Raw genomic sequence first — 25,619 nt, 5'->3', positions numbered from 1 at the left:
AGCAGCGATCGTTGCCCCTCCCCCGGCCAACTCCCCCTGCTCATATACTGAGCATGACGTCATGTGGTATGGAATAGCCCCTTGGCCAGTCTGGGTCAGCTGTCCTGGCTGTGCCCCCTCCCAGCTTCTTGTGCACCTGGCAGACCATGGGAAGCTGAAAAGTCCTTGACTAGTGTAAGCCCTACTTAGCACTATTTAGCAAGAACAACACATCAGTGTATCATCAACATTGTTCTCATTCTAAACCCAAAACACAGCCCCATACCAGCTACCAAGAAGAAAATTAACTCTATCCCAGCTGAAACCAGGACATGAGTTCAATTTACCTTGCTTGTCCTAGCTGTTGCACATTCCCCACTAGACAACTGTTATGCGGATTCCATTCTGATATCCTAGTCTCAGCACCTCTTTGTATAACTAAGAAAATGAGCTCTTTGTTATTTATGCAAATAGTAAACACCAGTCAACCCAGTATTGCTAAGCTGTTGTTCAAATGAATCCTGCTTAGACTGGATGAATCTAAAGAGAGTAATCATTTTTATGTTTACTCTCAGTGGTTTGGATTACACTCTCTTTGATACGTTATTAACAGTTATCACTCCAAATTCACATTTTTAAAAGATGTTACCTTGAGTGTACAGTTCTGGCAGTGTTAGCCAGTATTGTAAAAAATAGATATGTGCAGGTATCTGAACAAATATGTGGAAGTTACATGTACTCTGCTAGTCTTTCAAACAGAAGATGTATTACTGCTATCCTTACATCTCTCTACTCTAGGAGAAACACAATACCTTTAAGACTAACACATCCCATAAAGACAGTGAATAAATATCAGAAGTTTTTTCCCTACTTTACTCTGTGACTAGACTATTAAAAAAAAAAAGTATCTTCATTTCAGTCAGTATTCTATATGCAGAATGGCAACACAGAAAAGCCTCTGCTATAAGACTTTAAATCTGATGGGCTCAAATTCCTTGCTCAGAATTGTTACCTTTTACAAGCCTGAAACTGAAATAAACTGGAGTTTAGATAAGTTTTGAATCCACTTCCCAAACATCCCAGAACAAAACACTAATCTAACAATCACAGTTAACTGTATATAAAGGATAAGAGAGATGGCACTCAAAGTTCTGAAGATGATTTACCTAAAAGAAAGACTTTTCTTCAGAATGCTTTCCAATTTATCAATCAATCATTGAATTAAGGTGAAATAAGCAGAGAACAGCTCTTCTTATAGCCCTTATTATGGAATGTACATGAACACCACAGAGTGCAGGAACAAAGATGAAGATGTTAGCAGAGGCACAGCTAGAAAAAAACTTCTCCCAAGTTCCTAAACTGCAGTGGTCTGGGAAAAGGCTAGAAAAGCTCTAGAACATTACCTATGCCACAAATCTCCTTATGAAAAATAATTTTTTTCAGCCTTTTAACTCTTTCACAAAACCACTCCAAGAACTTAGTTTTAAATAATATTTTGTCTTTCCCCCTTCTTGTTTCTCTTACATCTTGGCAGATATATTTAGTTAGCTTTCATGTCTGGCCCAAACTATGTTTATTTCTGTTCTCTTGTGTAAAGTGAGGAATATGTTTAATGACAGCTCACACACTTGTTGAGAACATGCTGCAGTCTTTCTTCCACAGCAGAAAGAAAGAAGGAACTACTTAACTAGTAAGATTACAGGATAGCATATGTATTAACTGGACAGCACGAAACCTAAAAATAATGATCAGAAGAAGCTTCGTACCTTTTAGGTTGTTAAAAAGCACATGCAATAAAATACAAAATACTGTTTGAATGAAATTGCAATTCTTAAAGAAGCTTGGTACAGACAAGTCTTACGCTTGCTTGTACACAGCAGCAGCATACATGCACTCATGCTAACCCTTTTAAGACGGCCGGTCACAAGTGGTGTTCCCCAGGGCTCAGTGTTGGGGCCGATCCTGTTCAATATCTTCTTTAATGATCTGGATGAAGGGATCAAGTGCACCCTCAGTAAGTTTGCAGATGACACCAAGTTGGGTGGGAGTGTCGATCTGCTGGAGGGCAGGAAGGCCCTGCAGAGGGACCTGGACAGGCTGGATCATTGGGCCGGGGCCAACCATATGAGCTTCAACAAGGTTAAGTGCCAGGTCCTGCACTTGGGTCACAACAACCCCATGCAACGCTACAGGCTGGGGGAGGAGTGGCTGGAGAGCTGCCTGGCAGAAAAGGACCTGGGGGTGTTTGTTGACAGCTGCCTGAACATGAGCCAGCAGTGTGCTCAGGTGGCCAAGAGGGCCAATGGCATCCTGGCCTGTATCAGGAATAGTGTGGCCAGCAGGACCAGGGAGGTGATAGTGCCCCTGTACTCGGCACTGGTGAGGCCGCACCTCGAGTACTGTGTTCAGTTTTGGGCCCCTCACTACAAGAAGGACATCGAGGTGCTGGAGCGTGTCCAGAGAAGGGCAACGAAATTGGTGAAGGGTCTAGAGCACATGTCTTATGAGGAGTGGCTGAGGGAACTGGGGTTGTTTAGTCTGGAGAAGAGGAGGCTGAGGGGAGACCTTATTGCTCTGTACAGCTACCTGAAAGGAGGTTGTAGCGAGGTGGGGGTCGGTCTCTTCTCCCTAGTAACAAGCAATAGGACAAGAGGAAATGGCCTCAAGCTGCGCCAGGGGAAGACTAGGTTAGATATTAGGAACAACTTTGTAGCGTTCGTTACCGTTTGTTACATATCAAGGTTATCCCCCCGGATCTCCAGCTGACCCGGGCTTTATACTCCCAGCAGTAGATGTGTCATGTTATAAGGGGCGGAGACAAGGAAGGGTCGACCCTTAACTCTTTCCGTACAGCGCGTGATCTTCTGGTCGCCAGCCCTTATCTTTACTACATTTCCCCCTCTCTTAGCTCTGGATCTTGCTGGGGAAGCTGCGCGTAAAATTGCCCAATCCAGCCAGTAGTTCGTCGTGGCTCCCTCATTGCTCCCCCATACCATCAGGATGCATAGGGAAATGGTAACCTGTCAAGATAAGACTCAATAGATTGATTAATGTCTATACGGTCGAATATTTCGACTGGGTACCCGTTCTAGCATCCCTTTCTCGGTTTGCACACATGCATACCCACGCCCCAGGCAACGGAGGGAATAAGGGCCCCCCCATTCACGGGTTTGCAGGTCCCGTACTTGAACCAAAGGGTAAGGCCCTTCGTTCTCATCGAGCCAGAAACGTGCCTGGGTTGCAGTCTGGGTTTTATAGGTGTTCCCTCAAATGGTATGATTTAAGGTAATTAGTGCCGTCGTCAACAGACGCTGTGCCCGAAATAAAGGAGGGTCAAGGGGAGGGGGAACCCCTGTTTTTGGGCTTATATTTTCCCCCTCCCTTAGTCGGTCGAGTAACCCTTTTAATGTGCGATGCGCGCGTTCTACAATGCTTTGGCCCGTACTGTTGTAGGGAATGCCATGACTCAACTGAATATCCCAGTGCGCGCAAAAGTCCTTTGTCTTCTTGCTGACATATGCCGCTCCATTATCTGTTTTAATTTTTTGTGGGATGCCAAGTTGCGCCATACAGTCCTGCCAATGTAAAATAACTGCGAGAGCATTTTGTTTAGCATGCATAGTCGCTAAAATAACTCCACTGCAGGTATCAACTGTGACATGCAGATACTTACGTGGATTAAAGGGTTCATAAATCGTAACATCAGACTGCCATATTTGGTTGGGCTGCAACCCTCGAGGGTTTACCCCTGCCTCCCAGAGGGGACCTTTGGAACACACAGGACAAGCAGCAATCACAGAGCGAGCATCTTGCAACGTAATGCCAGCGAGCCTAGCTAAACCGCGAGCTCCACAGTGGAGGAGCTCATGCAGGCGGAAAGCTCGCCTTAGGTTAGAAGTTTCTTCAACCGCCAGTATGCTCCTTGCTAAGCTGTCCGCTACTTCGTTCCCAGCAGAAAGAAAACTTGGTATGGAACTATGACTATTAACATGGATAGGACAGACAGGAGCGGTTCTCATTTGCAGTGCGGTGAGCAACATTCCGGCAATCTCCGACGTTGCCCCAAGTGCCCATCGGCACTTCTTCAGTAACTTATATACATAGCAAGAGTCTGTGATTAGATCCAAGGCCTCTTCGGGCCATTGAGTGAGAGCCATCCATACCGCCTTGGCCTCAAGATACTGCACGGATTGCCCTTGATCTTGATAACTAATGTGGGTCCACTGACCATCCTCCTGCCATGTAACGACAGCTTTCCCAGTAATCGATGACGCGTCGGTAAAAACTGTGCAGCCTCCGGTGGGTTGTTCAACTATGGCACTAGCTGGCAAAAAATGGAGTACCTGGATTATCTCCCCACAGGGGTGTGGTCTTAGACCTTCAATACGATCCGTAAATTCAGCTATCGCCGCTTGCAGGAGCCCCACTTGCGGAAGTACCAACTCCCACTGTGCCAAAGAACAGGGCAATGCGATGACCTCCAGGTCCTTTCCTGTTAAGTGTTGAGTTTGCTTCCGACAGCGGAGAATAAGCTGGGATAATAATGTTGGCCAAGAAATTAAAGCCGTCTTTGGTTTGCCTTGATACAACCAAGCAAAAGGCCAGCCTTTTTCACCATTATTTTGAATTAGTAAACCATGGCCAGCGGTATCGGTCATGTAAATCAGGGCAGCGACCGGTTGTTCAGGTGTAAATCGAGCGAGACCCCAATGCTGGGCCCGCTCCATAATGGTCCTAAGAATCTCCTGATGGTTTCTTGAAAGAGTCCTTGGAGCTAGGGGGGAATCTCCTCCTTTCAGGAGTTGATATAAGGTAGTCATTTCTGCCTCAGATATTGGAATAAAGTTTCTAAGCCACAATAGTTGTCCAATAAATTTTTGCACCTCATGGAGTATTGTCACTGTAGTCCAAATTTCAAATGATTGTGCTGTCACGCTTCGTGGCCTCAGTTGAGTACCTAAATACTTTACTGCACGTCCTATCTGTGTTTTCCGAGGCTCAATGTGTAACCCATGTCGCTCCAAACTGACTATCAGCTGCACGCGTGCCTTTTCCAGTAACTCCTCTTGGTTGGACGCCAATAACACGTCATCCATGTAACAGAAAATGATGACCATAGGGAAATTTTCTCGAACAAGGCGTATCGCAGCGGCTACAGCAATTTGACACAAGACTGGTGAGTTTTTCATGCCCTGGGGTAACACCTTCCATTGATATCTGGCGCACACGAGTGTTGATTGTTAGGCTCAGGAACAGTAAAGGCAAAGCGTACTCTATCTTCTTCATGCAAGGGAACACTAAAAAAGCAACCTCTAATATCCATAACCACTATTTGATAGTCAGGTGGAATCATGGCCGGAGAAGGGAGGCCCGCTTGTAGCGGACCCATGTCTTGTATACATGCATTAACTGCGCGTAGATCATGTAGCAGTCGCCATGCTCCCGATTTTTTCTTTATCACAAAAATAGGGGTGTTCCAGGGACTTGTAGAGGGTTTGATGTGTCCTCCATCAAGTTCTCATTGTACCAATTGTCGAACAGCCGCCCCCTTTTCCTCTGTCAATGGCCACTGCTCTACCCACACTGGCTTATCTGTCAACCAGGTGAGTTTTAATGGGCGGACACAGGCAGTGGCCATTATGATAAATTTGTACGCAGCACTATATTCATCTTCTGCAAGCAACATCGTCCCAAGATGACAACGGGTAACTCAGCAATGGCGGGGTTTACACCATGCTACCCTAGCTTGTCCGGATTCCGGATCCTTCAACATAATTTGCATTGGGTTCCTGCTTTGATGCGAGGTCTGCATGCCTCCCACGCCTTGCAGCGAACCTCTCGGTTTGAGTGGCCAATCATCTGGCCATAGATGTGATGGGATTACTGTAACATCCGCCCCTGTATCCAAAAGGGCTCTTAATATGAGGCGTGGTGGTCCCCCCAACTCGGGGAGCCATGGGGTAACTACAATATCTACTTCTGGTCGTGTGGTCATGTTTAGGGTGAGTGCCACATATGGCGAGGCTCTATCCCCAGCCTCCTCTATTGCACGCTCCCATCTCCCCAAGGCAGCTGAGTTGGATATTGCATCATTGGAACCGCAGGCAACTGTGCTGGTCCCGGGGAAGGAAAGACTCCCTGTACCATACATTGCGCTGCTGTCGTCGGGCCTGTTGAGCTGATCGCTGGGGCAGGTGGGGATGGCATGGCCCTCGGCCATCCCCTCTTCTTGTTTCCCCAACCCGGTCTCCTTTGCTGACTCCCCGATTTGCACTGTCGAGCTCTGTGGCCTAGTCGCCCACAGCGCCAGCATCGTAGGTCTCACTCTCCTTTCCCTGTTCCGGGGTGTTTATTTTTGAAGGGCATTGTCACGCCATGTGTCCTTGCCCCCCACACTTACGGCACATAAGTCGTGCGCCGCGGCAGGCCGCATGGACTGCGGCCACTACCGGTTGCATACTTTGCGCCTGTTCCTGTTCCAGCACGTAACGAATCATCTGTGAAAGCGTGGTCCCTATGGGTAACTGTCTTAGCAACACTGCAGTTTGTGGGTTTGCTTGCCTACGTGCACAGTCGAGCAATATCGCCTCCTTAGCCTGCTCAGGAAGTCGAGCAACCTGGAGCGCCGCTTGCAGCTGGTCTAAAAACTTTGTGAAGGGCTCACTTAACGATTGCCGTATTTGGACCCATGGAGGCTCCCTTTTATCAAGAGCCGCGATGATGCGTATCGCTTCCTGGGCAGCTTTCGAAGATGCAGCAAAATCGCGCCCCCGCATTCGCTGAGCCTGTGCCTGAGGAGTTGCGAACTGCCCTTCACCCATCAGCTGCTCTAAAGTCACTCCTGCCATGGGATGGCCAGCCTGCTGCGCCTCGATAACAATTTGGGTGCACCGATTCCTCCACTCCTCCCTAAACAATACCATCATTAAGGGGGTCAATACGGCCCACATCAACTGAATGATATCAAAAGGTGCAAGCAGCGTTGCAAAAAACACAGTCTAGTAGGACTTGGGTTCCTGGGGAATTTAATCCATGACTTTTCACCGTTGTGGCCAATTCTTTCACCAACTTCGCATCTAACGGTTGCCACTCATATCCTCCACCTGGGGCTGCTCGGATAGGAAATGCTTGAATCGGAGGGGCCTGGAATCACACTCCTTCCAAGACACAACTTTTTGCAATCATCCACCAATCTGTCCCATTTGCCCTCTTTCGGCATTCCCCCTGGCATTAGACTTTCTGCATTTGCCACCACCCCTCTCAATCGGCTGATCAATGCCTCGAGTTCCCTTGAAACCTCATTAGTCTGTCTCAGAAGCAGGGGCGGACGAGCAGCAATCGAGGATCCCTCATCACCCCCTTCACCCTCACTGCTATCAGAGCTCATGGGGTAATCGTGTACAGGCTCCCTCCACTGTGAGGGAATACCAGTTTGATTTCCCATTGCCCTAGGGATAGGGGTTCCCTCTGGTGGCTCAGGTATCACTGGCAGTGCCGGAGGAGCCCTACCACCCCCCCTAGATGTCGTCAGCCGTGACGCCAGTTCTCCTTGTTCCTCAGCTCCTTTCCTGCGCTCTGCTCTCTGTGTGTCCAGCACCCGATCACTGGGATGCAACGGGGCGTCCTCAGAAGGTGATGGTGTCTTGCCCTCCTTTTCTCCTTCCCGCCATCTTCCTTCACGTAGTTCACGATACCGCTGGGATCCCACATTGGCCCCCGGGACCCAATCCAGCAACCTATCAGTCAGCTCCCTTTCCACACATTGTTGCAACTCGCCCCAGGGGTACTGAGGAAGTGGCAGATCCACTGGTGCAAGGGGCGCCGAAGGTTCCGTGGGCGGCTGCTCTAGACTCCCCACTTGTAACGGGAACACCTTTCCCGACTCCTTTGTTCCCACTATGTCATGGTCTCCCTGCACCTCCCCTTCCTCCGTTGGCTCAGCCCCCAGTAACGACAGTTCCGTCTGTGTCCCACAGGCCACTCCTTCCCAGCCAGCCTGTGTCCCCTCCGAGACTAAACCCGTTGGCTTTTCGTTCCCAGGAGATTCATGTCCCATCAGCGCGCCACGTGCGGCAAGCCAGCACTGCTTTGCCGCAAAACCCTTCTTGAGCACCCTTTCTACTGATCCCCAGGCGCGAAGCCCTAATACCTTTACGAGTTCTGCGAGCTCCATCGCTGCTGCCTGCAGCCGATCACATCGGGGTCACCACTATGTAGCGTTCGTTACATATCAAGGTTATCCCCCCAGAAATCCAGCTGACCCGGGCTTTATACTCCCAGCAGTAGGCGTGTCATGTTATAAGGGGAGGAGACAAGGGAGGGTCGACCCTTAACTCTTTCCGTACAGCGCGTGATCTTCTGGTCGCCAGCCCTTATCTTTACTACAAAACTTCTTCACCGAAATGTTAGTCAGGCATTGGAACAGGCTGCCCAGGGAAGTGGTTGAGTCTCCATCCCTGGAGGTATTTAAAAGACGGGTAGACATGGTGCTTGAGGACATGGTTTAGTGGTCTCCAACAGAACCATTGGACCCTGCCTACTCAGAAGGCAGATGTAAAGCACAGGCATAGAAAGATATTACCTTATCTTTTGCCTCAGGGAGCACGGTTTCTATAGGGTCTGGAAATGAAGTATCTTGCAACAGAGGGACACATCCAGTTTAATGTGGTATATGATGTGCATGGAACAGTGGAGATGGAATTGATCCTGGGAAGGAATATCTACGTTCTTCTGGTAAAGGCACTGCTTGGTTAACTACAGTTGTTTCATGATGAGGTGAATGAAATCGCTGCCATTTGACATCACATGGAACACTTTGTTCACTTAGTCTCTTAAGGAAAAAAAAATTATGTGACTATTTCACTAAAAGCAAGTATTCTACAAAACAAAAGGCATGCTCATCCTAGGTATTAGGTGAAATGAACCTGGAATGGGAAAGAGAACAAACAACTACAAAAGTACAGATACCCTTGAAGTGAATTGATGCCATTACTTTACAAGAGTATCTATATTAACCAATTGAAATCTAAATGACAAGTTCAATTAAGCAGGACAACAAAGATGAATGCTGGTATTACTATTTTCATAACCATATATGGTTTTTTTAAAGATACATACAGACTATGTAAGTGAACTTTTCTTTAAAATCAACAGAAGTGCAGTGAGAAAATTTTGTGAGTTCTGACTACCCAGTGATGAATAAGATAAGTTCAGTACTAGGGAGAAGAGAAAAAGAAACTTACCACAACAGCCATTCAAAATGTAGCATTTGTCTGTGTAGGCTTAGATCATACAGACAGTGAAATGTGTAATCTGGGCAAAAAAAGAGCCACTATTCATTTAACAAATCAAACTAATGATTGTATTAAGCTACACAGGTCATAAAACTAATGTCTCATTTTCAAGCACAAGCTTGTATCTCCTCATTAAGTCATTTATCACAGGAATTCAAATATATTTGAAGAGATATAGTGATCTTACAGACAGCCCCTTGGCATCTGAACTCTTCATTAAGAAAAAGCTGTACTGAAAGCTGATCAGTGATTGAATACTGTGGTCTATCCACAGTAAAGAATAAAAGAGGACATTCATGTTTTGTTTATACATCAAGTATTGCATATAAGCTAACCAGTGTGGGGGTATTCACACATTTTTTTAAATTAAAAAAAAGCATGAAATCAAATATGTATAAATGAATTAACTATTAATAAAGCTACAGTTATTTCTCGTAGTCAGAAAAGCTGGCACAGCTTTTGGGAACCTGAACAGATAGTATTATTAATTAAACACAAGTTTAACTGAAGAGACCTCAAGTCACCATTTTAGTTTTCAAGTCTGAGAGAAGTTCTGATAACATTACCCACCCACAGCCTTAAAGGAACTCGCAATGTAACATTAAATCAAAACATGATGTTGTTTCAGCTTATTTTAACTGAAAAGAACTTACATGAACTCATCTTCAGCAAAAATAACCTTAAGAAGAGTTGACTCAAGATCTAAGGATTAACTAGTTGATTACAAATCTCTTAACACAACATAGCTTTCCATAAACCAGACTGGTCAAGAGGAAGACATGCATATAACATGAAACCAGGAACTTCTTTAGTTCATGTGATGGTTATATATTCAACTATAACTTAATACAATATATTTAAATGTACTTATTTTCTCATCTGTTAAATCTGGAAGAGAAATAGCATACAGGAAAGTTTTGAAGACAGATTACATAAGGCTCCCTCCCTATCAGCTGATTCACAGAACTATTAAAAACTGTGCAGATACATATCAACTAGTATTTTTGAACTGATAATAAGAAGAAAGTAATTTTTTTCCTAGAAAGTTAAGAGAAACTAAAACTACACGTTCATCTGAAATTCCTCTTTCTGTTGCAACTAAGGTAATGAAGGAAGCCATGTAAATTCAAGTAAGTTTAGTTTTTTGAAAAGTAGAAAAATTATGTTTCCATAAACCTCCCCTTAAAAAAAAGAACTTATATATGCTTGAATTTAGCACTTTGTATTTGAAAAATAAAACATCATATGATTAAGAAAAACATCACAATTCCCATAAAACATTGAAGGAGCAGTCTTAATTTGACAAATTAACAGGAAGAGAACACACTTTATTGACACAAACCCTCTTGTAGTCAAGCACACACAGACTACAATCTACTATAGTATTAAAATAAAATATGCAAGTCACAGTTCTTTAAGGCCACAGCTGTTGGAAGAGAAAAACTACACATACTAAGTCACTTATGAGTACTAAAATTCTCAAAAGCAGATACATGAATGCTTTAAAGATCCAGGACATGGCCTGTTGCATAAAAAAAGTTTTATTCACTATTCTTGCAATTTCTAACAAAAGTCAAGCTGCACAAGAAATTGATATTAGACAAACTTCATCATGGGTACATTACAACCAGAATTAATCACACACAAAGAACTTGCTTTCTTCCTCGGAATGACATAGGGGCTGCAGACATACATACTGGACTGCCATTTCCATAAGTCAACAGCTGCAGTGTAACAGCTGGAATAGTTGCAAGGTTCCCACTCAGAGCCCTGGAAAAACTACACTCCATAACTGTTATTCATATAATAACCAAGATGCTTTTTTGGAGTTGGCATTTTTTCTTAAGTAAATACTAAACTCAGTAAGACCTGCCATTTTTTTTTTCTTAGAAGCAATACATCTGTCCTTTCTATTCAAAATGAAGAAATGTTTTAGTATATATTGTATTTTTCATTTAAAAAAATAAAAAATAAATAAATACAAGATGGCCATTCTTCAGAGCACACGCATAAGAAGAGGTTAGCAAAATTTAACTTAAGGCAGCATTAAAGTTAAGAGCCTAAAGAACACCATCGTGTCTTCAGACCTAACCCCAAGAATAAATGTTTCTTCTCCTTCTCATCTCCTCCCTGGTTTCCCCAGTAAACAAATACAATTGAAGATCCTTAAAACTGAACTGTGGATTATTAAATCTAACCAGTGCAACAGCATCTCATGCATTATGCACAACACAGGAGAGCATTAAAACTTGCAGGTCACCAACAGAAGTGATACAGCTCTGTTTTACATGACACCTTCCTATTTTTTCAAGTTTAATGCAGTCTAATCTTAAAAACAGTGAAAAACATCCTCCGTAAACAGAAATACTTCTTTCAACCCAATCCCCACTATTGAATCTTACTGTACTTCCACTGCATTCTGAAAGTTAAACTGAGCATCAATAATTTGCTGGTGAGAGAAAAGAGTAGGTGGTATATTTAGAGGAAGCTTATTGAAGAAATTACTTTGTTGATGATGTTTTGGAGGGAAGGGTGGACAACCCAAGTTGGAGGAATTTGGGAACATGCTCCTTTCTACTTGAAGTGAACATGTAGCCTTTTACCTACATTTAAAAAAAAATTTAAAAAAATCAAAATTAGGCAACAAGAAATACTAGTAACCTTTTAAACTTCTGGTTTAAAAATTGAAATAATCTAGAATATATTTCCACGGATTGCTTAAAAGAATTGTGATTGTGGGCTACTTTTATCTCCAATCAGGACAAGATGCTAAATAAAAGTACTATATTTTCTAAGTTTCACAATTACTACTTAATTTACTTATTTTTAAAAGTGAATTTTGATTTGCTCCCCTCCATTTTAAGTTTAATTTTATGAAAGTTACATGAAACAAAACATAAGAGTTTTAATCTCAAGGAAAAGTAACATGTTTTAGTGGAATATGTTTCTTATTTCAAATGTTCTGTGATGATGTTCACAATATAAGGGAAGGAACACTTGACTTCTTCATAAGAACATGAAGATGCAGCTGATCACAAACTATAATCAAAATTAGGTTTTTTTATAACATAAGCAAAGCAGCAGCCAAATGGTGACAGCAATTAATCTATTCATGCTTTAAGAATATCATATACATAATGTTATTTTATGTGCATGCTAACAGAATGGAGCTTGTGATAGTAAATCTGCATTTTTCTATATTTCAAATTGATTCTGGCACAACTGACTGCTGTTTGATCTTGTATCATTATATGCATTATACATTAGCAGAAAGGCTGGATGAAAATCTTTGCCTCTACAATAGGTTAAACTATGTGTTGCATCCATTTTGCAAATGATCAGTATTTTACCTTAAGATCAACTTATATGTTGGAAACAATAATTAAGTTCAGACTTTACATGGCAAGACCACATTATAAGACTTTTAAAACCAGTTATCAATACTGTATATATCTCTTCGCTGCAGTGAAAACCTGACATTACTTTCAAGTTTCTTCATTTAAGACTGAAGTAAAAAACAAATAAGAACCCTGCAAACAAAGATGTGTCACTGAAACACAGTCGTTCATGACTGATCTCAATACTTTGCATATAAATATTTACCCAATTAGTACAATATGGGGATACAAATACAAGAGGAAGAAGTTTTTTCAAACAAGTGGAACATTTAGAAGTCATGAGAGCAATGGCAGTGTTTCACTAGTTATTACATAAAAACCTTTTTATCAACCCAATGCTGCAGTAATACACTTGGGAAAAGCACTGACAGATCCATGCACCAGCATGGAAATCCTATCACCACACAGCAGTCTAAGTTTGGAATAAAATTAAAGTATCACTTTTAGGTTCTCTCTCTCCATTACCAAACTAAAAAAAAAATATATAAAAAATTGTATTAACAGTTACATTAATAGGCATTCTCTCATACACTGAAATAAAATCAGTTATTCCTAACTTTATTGTAGTAAGGTCTCATTGGCCTTGAAGTCTTCTTTCACCTACCACTATGGACTCTTGTCATATATTTTACCTCCTCAGACAGCTCCGACTATCACTGCAGGCAGCATTAGCATGGAACCTAGGCAAATAAATTCCAAGGAGTTTATTTGCTCAGGTTTGATATTGTTCCTTACTTCCTGTGATGACAGCCCACACTAGTGAAAAACTGGTACTACCTACATTGACATTGCTGTACTAGCTCCAAGAAAAAGCTAAGATAACTGTTCTTACAGTTTTCTCTCTCACTTTTGTTTGGAGGTGGGGGGGAAGTATTATGTATTAGTGAAAGTTATTTTTGAGATGCTTACTTACAATTCTGCTGAAGAGAGAAAACGAACTGCATGATGAGAAAGTCACCTGACATTTACATTTAGTCTGAATAATATTTATGTGCAGTCCAAAAATCATAAAACAGTACAAACCAAAACACACAGATGCAGAAACACCAATTTAGTCACTTGAAGGAAGGAAGTGGACATAGTAAGGGCTCCAGTGAGACATTCATAACTTCTAACAGAGAGAAAGGACCTACACTTCACAGAAACAAATCTCTTAAAACTTTCCCATTTCTAGTATGGACAGGCAATGTAACAACTGTTAACACACCTCATTCATCTCTAAGCATCCCAGGCACTCTCAGCATTACATACGGTACACATAAGGAGATAACAGATATAATTCATCAGCATCAGAATTTGAGATTTAGTTGTAAAAGTAACAGGTTTTTTTTAGTCTTTGAAGTTGTAAATACCAGAAAGAACAGCAACGGAGAAGTTACTTTCCCTAAATCAAAACCCAAAACAAAACAGCATAGCAACACTATTGTCTCACAGTAGCTATAACAGCATTTACAGTGACTTTCAGTAGAGATTACCGTGGCGGAAATTGCTAGGCTCTCCAAAAAGAGTCTCGTAAGCTTTACAATTCAGGTACACTTCCCCCCAGCGGGCAACTTTTTTCCAAGTAAGCGTGTACTTTTGAGGGAAGCACACAAGTAAATACCAGTACACTTTCCGTATAAGCAAGCCCAAGTGCACACGACCCCGGAGCCCCTGAGGGGACGCAGCTCCCACGGCGCCCGGAGCCTCACCAGCCCCCACAGTGCTCACACACCTCGCCCCCCACCTCAGTGCTTGGCGGCCTAGCGAGAGGCGGCCAGGACACTCGACCACAAGACAAGCACTATTGGGGCCCCCCTCTCACCTCCTGGGCCCCGACTCCCCTGGTACCTCTCCCCACAGCAACACGAGACCCCTGCACCCAGCCGGGAGACTCACACCAGGCCTAAGCACAAGCAAGTCCGCAAAATAACACCAAACAACCCTCTTACCCACACTCCCCCCAAAGCAGCACGAACCAGAAGCAGATAACAACCGCTCCAGCCGAGTGCTGCCCTCTCACCCAGATACAGAAACGCGGGCAGGAAGTGACCACCCCACCCAGCTCTCACACTGCCTCTCCCCCACAGCGCGGTCCCTGCGCACGCGCCTTCTTCACCCCCTCACTGTGCTGCATGGGTGGGGGGTTGTAGCGGCGGCGCGTGACCTTAGGGTCGGTGGTCGTTACCAGCAGCGAGCCGGCCAGGGTGGTCGCCTCTGCGTCAGGCTGGCGACGTGCGAGGCCGCGCTGGCAGCCCTGGACTGGGGCAGTTGCCTGCCGAGGTGCTGGCGCTGTGTGTTGTGTGGGGGGCGGGGGGTAGTTGCCTGCGGCCGCCATGTTCCTGTGCAGCTCTGTCAGGCTGCGGAGGTATAGGCTCGGTCCTTAGGCTGGGGCTGGAACAACATCGCGTCCCTGTAAAGGCCCAGACCGAAAGTCCGGCCTCACGGCGTGTCTTTTCTCTGTCCTTAGCTTTCATTATTTGCAAGTGTTTTGTCTGACAAAACCCTAACGACCTTTCTGTGCTGACAAAGGAATAAAAGGAAGAGGTTACAGCTCACAGTGTTCCACTGACAACCAATTCTGGCTAAAGCCAAACGATACAAATGACAATACAGCTATTTTGCTTTCTAAAGTTGTTGACCGACTGTAACTGAACTACAGTTCAGAAGTGTGTTATAAAGATAATATTTGAATAAATAAGTTAGGATTTGGTTACCAGACATCATAGGTGTGCTAGGATAAACCCTAAGCCAAGAATGAGCTAAAATGCTTGCACCCTGATGACTCAAGAGTTCAGAAGATATGAGCCAATGCAAGATTTGATTCCTTCCTGGGGAGAATCATAGAATCGACCCTTAAGATCATCAAGTCCAACTGTTAACCTAACGCTGCCAAGTCCACCACTAAACCATGTCCCTAAGCGCCACATCTACCTGTCTTTTAAATACCTCCAGGGATGGAGACTCAACCACTTCCCTGGGCAGCCTGTTCCAGTGCCTGATTACCCTTTCAGTGAAGAAGTTTTTCCTAATATCCAATCTAAACCTCTCTTGGTGCAACTTGAAGCCATTTCCTTTTGTCCTATCACTTCGTACTTGGGAAAAGAGACCGACCCCCACCTCGCTACAACCTCCTTTCAGGTAGTTGTAGAGAGCGATAAGGTCTCCCCTCAGCCTCCTTTTCTCCAGCCTAGGACAAGGGAATTGTCCAGGACAATTACCATAACTGAACTCTTGGCGTTGAGTAGGTACAAAAATAATGAGTTTATGCATACACAGAGACACTGCTGAAGCTTCCATCTTTGAGAGGGAAGGGGTAAACTGAGGACTTGTTCACCAGAGAGCTTCTTATCTTGGCCACAGCTAGAGTTGTCATGGCTTAAGTCTCTGGCCACTCACAGATAGACTTAATGAATAAGAGAGAGACAAAGCGCAGGGGCCTGGGTGAAGTGGGGCTGCAAATCATAGAATCATTAAGGTTGGAAAAGACCCTTAAGATCATCGAGTCCAACCGTTAACCTATCACTGCCAAGTCCACCACTAAACCATGTCCCTAAGCACCACGTCTATCCTTCTTTTAAATACCTCCAGGGATGGAGATTCAACCACTTCCCTGGGCAGCCTGTTCCAATGCTTGACAACCCTCTCAGTGAAGAAGTTTTTCCTAATATCCAACCTAAACTTCCCCTGGCGCAGTTTGAGGCCGTTTCCTCTTGTCCTATCACTTGGTACTAGGGAGAAGAGACCGACCCCCACCTCGCTACAACCTCCTTTCAGGTAGTTGTAGAGAGCAATAAGGTCTCCCCTCAGCCTCCTCTTCTCCAAACTAAACAACCCCAGCTCCCTCAGCCGCTCCTCATAAGACTTGTGCTCTAGACCCTTCACCAACTTCGTTGCCCTTCTCTGGACACACTCCAGCACCTCGATGTCCTTCTTGTAGTGAGGGGCCCAAAACTGAACACAGTACTCGAGGTGCGGCCTCACCAGCGCCGAGTACAGGGGCACTATCACCTCCCTGGTCCTGCTGGCCACACTATTCCTGATACAGGCCAGGATGCCATTGGCCCTCTTGGCCACCTGAGCACACTGCTGGCTCATGTTCAGGCGGCTGTCAACCAACACCCCCAGGTCCTTTTCCACCAGGCAGCTCTCCAGCCACTCTTCCCCAAGCCCGTAGCGTTGCATGGGGTTGTTGTGACCCAAGTGCAGGACCCGGCACTTAGCCTTGTTGAAGCTCATATGGTTGGCTCCGGCCCAATGATCCAGTCTGTCCAGGTCCCTCTGCAGGGCCTTCCTACCCTCCAGCAGATCGACACTTCCACCCAACTTGGTGTCATCTGCAAACTTACTGAGGGTGCACTTGATCCCCTCATCCAGATCATCAATGAAGATATTGAACAGGATCGGCCCCAACACTGAGCCCTGGGGAACACCGCTTGTGACCGGCTGCCAACTGGATTTGACTCCATTCACCACCATTCTCTGGGCTCGGCCGTCCAGCCAGTTTTTAACCCAGCGCAGAGTGCACCCATCCAAGCCGTGAGCAGCCAGTTTCTCCAGGAGAATGCTGTGGGAGACAGTGTCAAAGGCCTTACTAAAGTCCAGGTAGACAACATCCACAGCCTTCCCCTCAACCACTAAGCGGGTCACCTTGTCATAGAAGGAGACCAGGTTAGTGAAGCAGGACCTCCCTTTCATAAACCCATGCTGGCTGAGCCTGATCCCCTGGTTGTCCCACACTTGCTGCATAATGGCACTCAAGATGATCTGCTCCATGACCTTCCCCGGCACCGACCTTCTTCGTCCTTCCGACCATTCTTGTAGAGGGGCATCACATTAGCTAACTTCCGGTCATCTGGGACCTCCCTGGTTGACCAGGACTGCTGATAAATGATGGAGAGTGGCTTGGCCAGCTCCTCTGCCACCTCCCTCAGTATCCTCGGGTGGATCCCATCGGGCCCCATAGACTTGTGAGCATCCAGGTGGAGGAGCAGGTCAGTGACTGCCACCTCTTCAACAACTGGGACTTCACTCTGCATCCTATCTCCATCTCCCAGCTCAGGGGCCTGAAAACCCCAAGGATGACCAGTCTGACTGTTAAAGACTGAGGCAAAGAAGGCATTAAGTACCTCTGCCTTCTCCTCATCCTTCGTGGCAAGGTTACCTTCTGCATCCAACAAAGGAGGGAGATTCTCCCTGGCCCTCCTTTTGTCACTGATATATTTGTAAAAACATTTTTTGTTGTCTTTAACGGCGGTGGCCAGTTTAAGTTCTAGCTGGGCCTTCGCCTTTCTGATCTTCTCCCTGCATAACCTCACAACATCCTTGTAATCCCCCTGAGTCGCCTGCCCCTTCTTCCAAAGGCGGTAAGCTCTCCTTTTTTTCTTGAGTTCCAGCCAAAGCTCTCTGTTCAGCCAGGCCGGTCTTCTTCCCCGCCATCTCAACTTGCAGCACATGGGGACGGCCTGCTTCTGCACCTTTGAGACTTCCTCCTTGAATAACGTCCAGCCTTCCTGGACTCCTTTGCCCTTCAGGACTGCCTCCCAAGGGACTCTGTTAACCAGACTCCTAAACAATCCAACGTCTGCCCTTCTAAAGTTCAGGGTAGCAGTCTTGCTGACCCCCTTCCTTACCTCCCCTAGAATTGAAAACTCTATCATGTCGTGGTCACTGAGCCCAAGACAGCCTCTGACCACCACATCACCCACCAGGCCTTCTCTGTTCGTAAACAGCAGGTCCAGCAGGGCACCTCCCCTGGTTGGCTCGCTTACCAGCTGCGTCAGGAAGTTATCTATCTTCCACACACTCCAGGAACCTCCGAGACTGCTTTCTCTCTGCTGTGTTGTATTTCCAGCAGATATCTGGTAAGTTGAAGTCTCCCATGAGAACAAGGGCTAGCGATTGTGAGACTTCAGCCAACCACTTCTAGAATACTTCGTCTGTATGGATGAAAGATATAAATATATGGACTGTACATAAAGATATATATAGAAAAAAGATATATATATATAAAAGATATATATAAAGATATATATATAAAGATATATATAAATGGACTGCCAAGGGAAGGTTTGGGCTGCAAAAAGAATTCTTTCCTCAGGACTTTTTCATCTTGGCCATGGCTTGGGATCCTTGTGTAAGGGTCAGCCCATGGCTAGAGTTACCATTACACTTATGAGAGACAAACCCTAGCGGCACAGATGGAGTGAAGCTGCAAAGGTGATGCCAAAGGAAAGATTAGCTACAAAAAGAAATTTCCCTTAACAATTTTTTATTTGGGCCATGGCTTGCGGTCTTGGGCTAAGGCTCAGAGCATGGCTCAGGTTAAGGCTCTGGGAAATTTTAGGGTTAGAAGGGAGACAGGAGTCTAGTTGTGGTGGATCTGCAAAGGGGCTGCCTAGAGAAGGTTTGGTCTGCAGAAGTATTACCCTGGAAGACTTTCATTGGGGTCATGTTTGGGTTTACCTGGGGTTAAGGCCCTGGGCACATTTAGGGTGAGGAGAGAGACAGTTCCTAGGGGTCTAGATGGAGTGGGGCTGCTGAGGAAAGGTCTGGGCTGCAGAAGGAATTATCTGAGGACTTTTCCATCTAGACCACGTCTGGGGCTGTATGGGGTTAAAGCTCTATGCACTTCTAGCATTATGGTTTGAAGACAGACAAAACCTATGGATCTAGATGAAGTGGGGCTGCAGATAGGCTGCCAAGGGAAGGCATGGGCTGCCAAACCAGTTCTTTCCTGAGAACTTTTTCCTGTGTGCCACGGGTTGGTTTTCTGGGGTTACGGGCTACTTGGCCACTTTTAGGGTTAGGAGACAAAGCTTATGTATCCTGTAGTGGTGGGGCTGCAAAGGGGCTACCAAGGGCAGGTTTGTGCATCACAAAGAATTCTCCTCTGAGAGCTTTTCCATCTTGGCCGTGGTTTGGGATCTTTGGCTAAGGTCAGCCCACAGTTAAGATCAGGGCTAGGGTAAGGCACATGGAGGACAGGGAGGTGATTTGAGACAGCCAGCATGGCTTCACCAAGGGCAAGTCCTGCCTGACCAACCTAGTGGCCTTCTATGATGGAGTGACTGCATCAGTGGACAAGGGAAGAGCTATGGATGTCATCTATCTGGACTTTGACACGGTCCCCCACAACATCCTTCTCTCTAAATTGGAAGGATAGGGATTTGATGGGTGGACTGTTCGGTGGATAGCTAATTGGCTGGATGGTCGCATCCAGAGGGTAGTGGTCAATGGCTCAATGTCCAGATGGAGATCAATGACGAGTGGTGTCCCTCAGGGGTCCGTACTGGGGCCAGTGCTGTTCAATATCTTCATCAATGACATAGCAGGATCGAGTGCACCCTCAGCAAGTTTGCAGATGACACCAAGCTGAGCGGTGCAGTTGAAATGCCTGAGGGACGGAATGCCATCCAGAGGGACCTGGACAAGCTCGAGAAGTAGGCCCGTGTGAACCTCATGAGGTTCAACAAGGCCAAGTGCAAGATCCTGCACCTGGGTTGGGGCAATCCCTGGTATCAGTGCAGGCTGGGGGATGAAGGGATTGAGAGTAGCCCTGAGGAGAAGGACTTGGGGGTACTGGTAGATGAAAAGCTGGACATGAGCTGACAATGTGCTCTCGCAGCCCAGAAAGCCAACCATATCCTGGGCTGCTGTAGTAAAGATAAGGGCTGGTGACCGGAAGATCACGCGCTGTACGGAAAGAGTTAAGGGTCGACCCTCCCTTGTCTCCGCCCCTTATAACATGACACGCCTACTGCTGGGAGTATAAAGGTAAACTACTGCGCAATAACCGTTGAGGCTGAACACCCACACTGTGTGTGCTGACTGTTCCTTCCCCAGCCCGGGTCGGCTGGAGATCCGCCGGTATAACCTTGATATGTAACGAACGCTACATAGTGGTGACCCCGACGTGATCGGCTGCAGGCATCAGCGATGGAGCTCGCGGAACTCGTAAAGGTACTAAAGTCGGTAGCGACGGAGGTGGGTGAGGATAGGGTGATAAGGAAAAGGCCCATGGGCGACTGCATCCAATGGATGCTACGCCGGGGAGTGCTCGGCGCTCCCACAGAAGTTTTTGACACCTCATATTGGGGGAAAATACGCAACGAGCTGACAGAAGCGATCATAAGCAATGTTGGAGGAGCCAGTGACCGGCTTAGCGCCTGGGGAACAGTAGAAAGGGTGCTCAAGAAGGGGTTTGCGGCAAAGCGGTGCTGGCTTGCCGCACGTAGCGCGCTGATGGGGCATGAAGTTCCTGGGAACGAAAAGCCAACGGGTTTAGTCTCGGAGGGGACACAGGCTGGCTGGGAGGGAGCACAGCCGGGGGGGGGGCTGACCCAGACTGGCCAAAGGGCTATGCCATACCATGTGACATCATGCTCAGCATATAAAGCTGGGGGAAGAAGAAGGAAGGGGGGGACGTTTGGAGTGATGGCGTTTGTCTTCCCAAGTAACCGTTACGCATGATGGAGCCCTGCTTTCCTGAGGATGGCTGAACACCTGCTTGCCGATGGGAAGTAGTGAATGAATTCCTTGCTTTGCTTTGCTTGTGCGCGCGGCTTCTGCTTTACCCATTAAACTGTCTTTATCTCAACCCATGAGTTTTCTCACTTTTACTCTTCCGATTCTCTCCCCCATCCCACTGTGGGGGAGTGAGCAAGCGGCTGTGTGGTGCTTAGTTGCTAGCTGGGGTTAAACCACGACAGTTTTTTTTGGCGCCCAATATAGGGTACAAAGGGTTTGAGATAACGACAGATTTAATTGGAATGTGCTAGATCAAAGTTATAGCAGGTATTGCTGTTTAGCTATTAATCAGCAGGCTTCTGTGCTTGCCACGGGGCTTGCTTGCCTTATGGTATATTAGAGTCTAATGCTCGTTAGTGGCTGCTTTTTGCTTTCGCTGCTTGCTGTACTGCTGAACTGCTTATCATCTTACTCTGCTGTGCCTGGGAACATTTTGATAACAGCAATGGCTATGTGCCTGGGCTGGCAGATGGCCAGGGCATCTCTGCTGTTTTTCTGTACTGCTGTACTGGACAGGCTGGAACTCCAGTGTGAACTCGAGTTGAAGGGGTGGCCTGTGGGGCACAGACGGGGCCGTCGTTACTGGGGGCTGAGCCAACGGAGGAAGGGGAGGCGCAGGGAGGCTATGGCACAGCGGGAACAAAGGAGTCGGGAAAGGTGTTCCCGTTACAAGTGGGGAGTCTAGAGCAGCCGCCCATGGAACCTTCGGTGCCCCCTGCACCGGCGGATCCGCGACCTACTCAATACCCCTGGGGCGAGTTGCAACAATGTGTGGAAAGGGAACTGACTGATAGGTTGCTGGATTGGGTCCCGGGGGCCGGTGTGGGATCCCAGCGGTATTGCGAACTACGTGAAGGAAGATGGCGGGAAGGAGAAAAGGAGGGCAAGACACCATCACCTTCTGAGGACGCCCCGTTGCATCCCAGTGATCGACGGGTGCTGGACACACAGAGAGCAGAGCGCAGGAAAAGATCTGAGGAACAAGGAGAACCGGCGTCACGGCTGATGACATCTAGGGGGGGTGGTAGGGCTCCCCCTGCACTGCCAGTGATACCTGAGGTACCAGAGGGATCCCTTAGCCCTGGGGCAGTGGGAAAGCGAACTGGTATTACTTTGCAAGATGCTTGCTCTGTGATTGTTGCTTATCCTGTGTGTTCCAAAGGTCCCCTCTGGGAAGCAGGGGTAAACCCTCGAGGGTTGCAGCCCAACCAAATATGGCAGTCTGATGTTACGATTTATGAACCCTTTAATCCACGTAAGTATCTACATGTCACAGTTGACACCTGCAGTGGAGTTATTTTAGCCACTATGCATGCTAAACAAAATGCTCTCGCAGTTATTTTACATTGGCAGGACTGTATGGCGCAACTTGGCATTCCACAAAAAATTAAAACAGATAATGGAGCAGCATATGTTAGCAAGAAGACAAAGGACTTTTGCGCGCGCTGGGATATTCAGTTGAGTCATGGCATTCCCTACAACAGTACGGGCCAAAGCATTGTAGAACGCGCGCATCGCACATTAAAAGGGTTACTCGACCGACTTAGGGAGGGGGAAAATATAAGCCCAGGAACAGGGGTTCCCCCTCCCCTTGACCCTCCCTTATTTCGGGCACAGCATCTGTTGACGACGGCACTAATTACCTTAAATCATACCATTCGAGGGAACACCTATAAAACCCAGACTGCAACCCAGGCACATTTCCGGCTCGATGAGAACGAAGGGCCTTACCCTTTGGTTCAAGTACGGGACCTGCAAACCCGTGAATGGAGGGGCCCTTATTCCCTCCGTTGTCTGGGACGTGGGTATGCGTGTGTGCAAACCGAGAAAGGGACGCTAGAATGGGTACCAAGTCGAAATATTCGACCGTATAAACATTAATCAATCTATTGAGTCTTATCTTGACAGGTTACCATTTCCCTATGCATCCTGATGGTGTGGGGGAGCAATGAGGGAGCCGCGACGAACTACTGGCTGGATTGGGCAAAATCCATGAACGTAACGGATGCGTGTCTGTATATGCCGGCTATTGGACAAGCCTCTACCTGTCTATTGTTCACCCCCTACTTCACTAGAGATAAGGAGGACAGTTGCTGCCACAAGTCAAACCAGAGCTCCACTATCCCAGGCTTACAAAACTGGAATGTTAATAACGCCCAAACTTTTAATAACTGGGCTCATAGTCTTGTTACTTGTTCTTGACCTTGTTGTGCTATTACCCTGTCTGTTACGCTTAATTATGCGTTCTATGAGTCGTATATTAAGAAGTCTTACCACATATCGATTATTTTACGCGCAGCTTCCCCAGCGAGATCCAGAGCTACTGGAGCTAAGGGAGGGGGAAATGTAGTAAAGATAAGGGCTGGCGACCGGAAGATCACGCGCTGTACGGAAAGAGTTAAGGGTCGACCCTCCCTTGTCTCCGCCCCTTATAACATGACACGCCTACTGCTGGGAATATAAAGGTAAACTACTGCGCAATAGCAATAACCGTTGAGGCTGAACACCCACACTGTGTGTGCTGACTGTTCCTTCCCCAGCCCGGGTCGGCTGGAGATCCACCGGTATAACCTTGATATGTAACGAACGCTACAGGCTGCATCAAAAGAAGCTTGGCCAGCAGGTCGAGGGAGGTGGTTCTGCCCCTCTACTCTGCTCTGGTGAGACCCCACCTGGAGTACTGCGTCCAGCTCTGGGGTCCTCAGCACAGGAAGGACATAGACCTGTTGGAGAGGGTCCAGAGGAGGGCCACAAAAATGATCAGAGGGATGGAACACCTCTGCTGTGAGGAAAGGCTGAAAGAGCTGGGGTTGTTCAGCCTGGAGAAGAGAAGGCTGCAGGGAGACCTTATTGCAGCCTTTCAATACTTAAAGGGGGCTTATAAGAAAGATGGAGACAGACTTTTTAGCAGGGCCTGTTGTGATAGGACAAGGGGTAATGGTTTTAAACTAAAAGAGGGTAGATTCAGACTAGATATAAGGAAGAAATTTTTTACAAGGAGGGTGGTGAAACACTGGAATTAGGTTGCCCAGAGAGGTTGTAGATGCCCCATCCCTGGAAACATTCAAGGACAGGCTAGATGCGGCTCTGAGCAACCTGATCTAGTTGTAGATGTCCCTGCCAATTGCAGGGGGGATGAACTAGATGACCTTTAAAGGTCCCTTCCATCCCAAAGCATTCTATGATTCTATGATTCTAAGTGTATTAGGTTTCCATGGCAAGGTTTTGGTCGTGGGGAGGGGCGCTACAAGGGTGGCTTCTGTGAGAAGATGCCAGAAACTTCCCCCATGTCCAACAGAGCCAGCTCCAGCTGGCTCCAAGATGGACCCGCCGCTGGCCAAAGCTGAGCCAATCAGTGACAGTGGTAGTGCCTCTGGGATAACATATTTAAGAAGGGGGAAAAAAACTGCTGCACAACAGCAGCTGGAAGAGAGGAGTGAGAATATGTGAGGGTAACAGCCCTGCAGACACCAAGGTCAATGAAGGAGGGGGGGGAGGAGGTGCTCCAGGCGCCAGAGCAGAGATTCCCCTGCAGCCCCTGGTGAAGACCATGGGCCCATGGAGGTCCACAGTGGAGCAGATATCCACCTGCAGTCCATGGAGGACCCCACACTGGAGCAGGTGGATGTGCCCTGAAGGAGGCAGTGACGCCATGGGAGAGCCCGCACTGGAGCAGGCTCCTGGCAGGACGTGTGAACCCGTGGAGAGAGGAGCCCATGCTGGAGCAGGTTTGCTGGCAGGACCTGTGGTCCCACGGGGGACCCACGCTGGAGCAGTCTGTTCCTGAAGGACTGCACCCTGTGGAAAGGACCCACGCTGGAGCAGTTCATGAAGAACTGCAGCCCATGGGAAGGACCCACATTGGAGAAGTTTGTGGAGGACTGTCTCCCATAGGAGGGACCCCACACTGGAGCAGGGGAAGAGTGTGAGGAGAAAGGAGCGGCAGAGACAACGTGTAATGAACTGACTGCAACCCCATTCCCCGTCCCCTGCGCCGCTTGTGGGGAGGAGGTAGAGAATTCGGGAGTGAAGTTGAGCCCAGGAAGAAGGGAGGGGTGGGGGGGAGGTGTTTTAAGATTTGGTTTCATTTCTCATTATCCTACTCTGATTTGATTGGCAATAAATTAAATTAATTTCCCCAAGTCGAGTCTGTTTTGCCCATGACAGTAATTGGTGAATGATCTCTCCCTGTACTTATCTCGACCCACGAGCCTTTCATCATATTTTTCTCCCCCTGTCCAGCTGAGGAGGGGGAGTGATAGAGCAGCTTGGTGGGCTTCTGGCATCCAGCCAAGGTCAACCCACCACAGTAAGGAATATGGTTTTTAAGTGTTACAAAGCCCAGGTATGAGTTGTTTGGGGGGGCAGGGGGTGCTAAGGATTTGAAATGGGAGGTATTGGGATGAAGAAAGGGTTCTCCCCTGTGAAGGAATTCAGCCCT

General features: G+C 46.9%; 1 protein-coding gene and 1 long non-coding RNA gene across 2 annotated transcripts in view; one reads left to right on the top strand and one right to left on the bottom strand.

Moving 5' to 3' along the window:
- The window catches only part of LOC148055160 (poly(A) RNA polymerase GLD2-like), a 51,423-nt gene extending 40,361 nt beyond the window's left edge, over positions 1 to 11,062 (bottom strand). Inside the window, exon 1 of the mRNA XM_087762395.1 lies at positions 10,929 to 11,062. Coding sequence (XP_087618521.1) covers positions 10,929 to 11,062 — 134 coding nt within the window. The remainder of the gene's footprint in view (positions 1 to 10,928) is intronic.
- Positions 11,063 to 20,441: 9,379 nt separating this feature from the next.
- On the top strand, positions 20,442 to 23,688 carry LOC148055159 (uncharacterized). Its single transcript, XR_015705850.1, has 2 exons — positions 20,442 to 20,611; positions 23,087 to 23,688. It is a non-coding gene; the product is annotated as an uncharacterized LOC148055159 (long non-coding RNA).
- Positions 23,689 to 25,619: the final 1,931 nt, after the last annotated feature.

This window comes from Nipponia nippon, unplaced genomic scaffold (assembly GCF_047370975.1).
Source record: "Nipponia nippon isolate SJK-2023a ecotype South Korea unplaced genomic scaffold, ASM4737097v1 scaffold_26, whole genome shotgun sequence".
In the NCBI taxonomy this organism is placed as follows: Eukaryota; Metazoa; Chordata; class Aves; order Pelecaniformes; family Threskiornithidae; genus Nipponia; species Nipponia nippon.
This window is presented reverse-complemented; position numbering and strand designations above follow the sequence as displayed.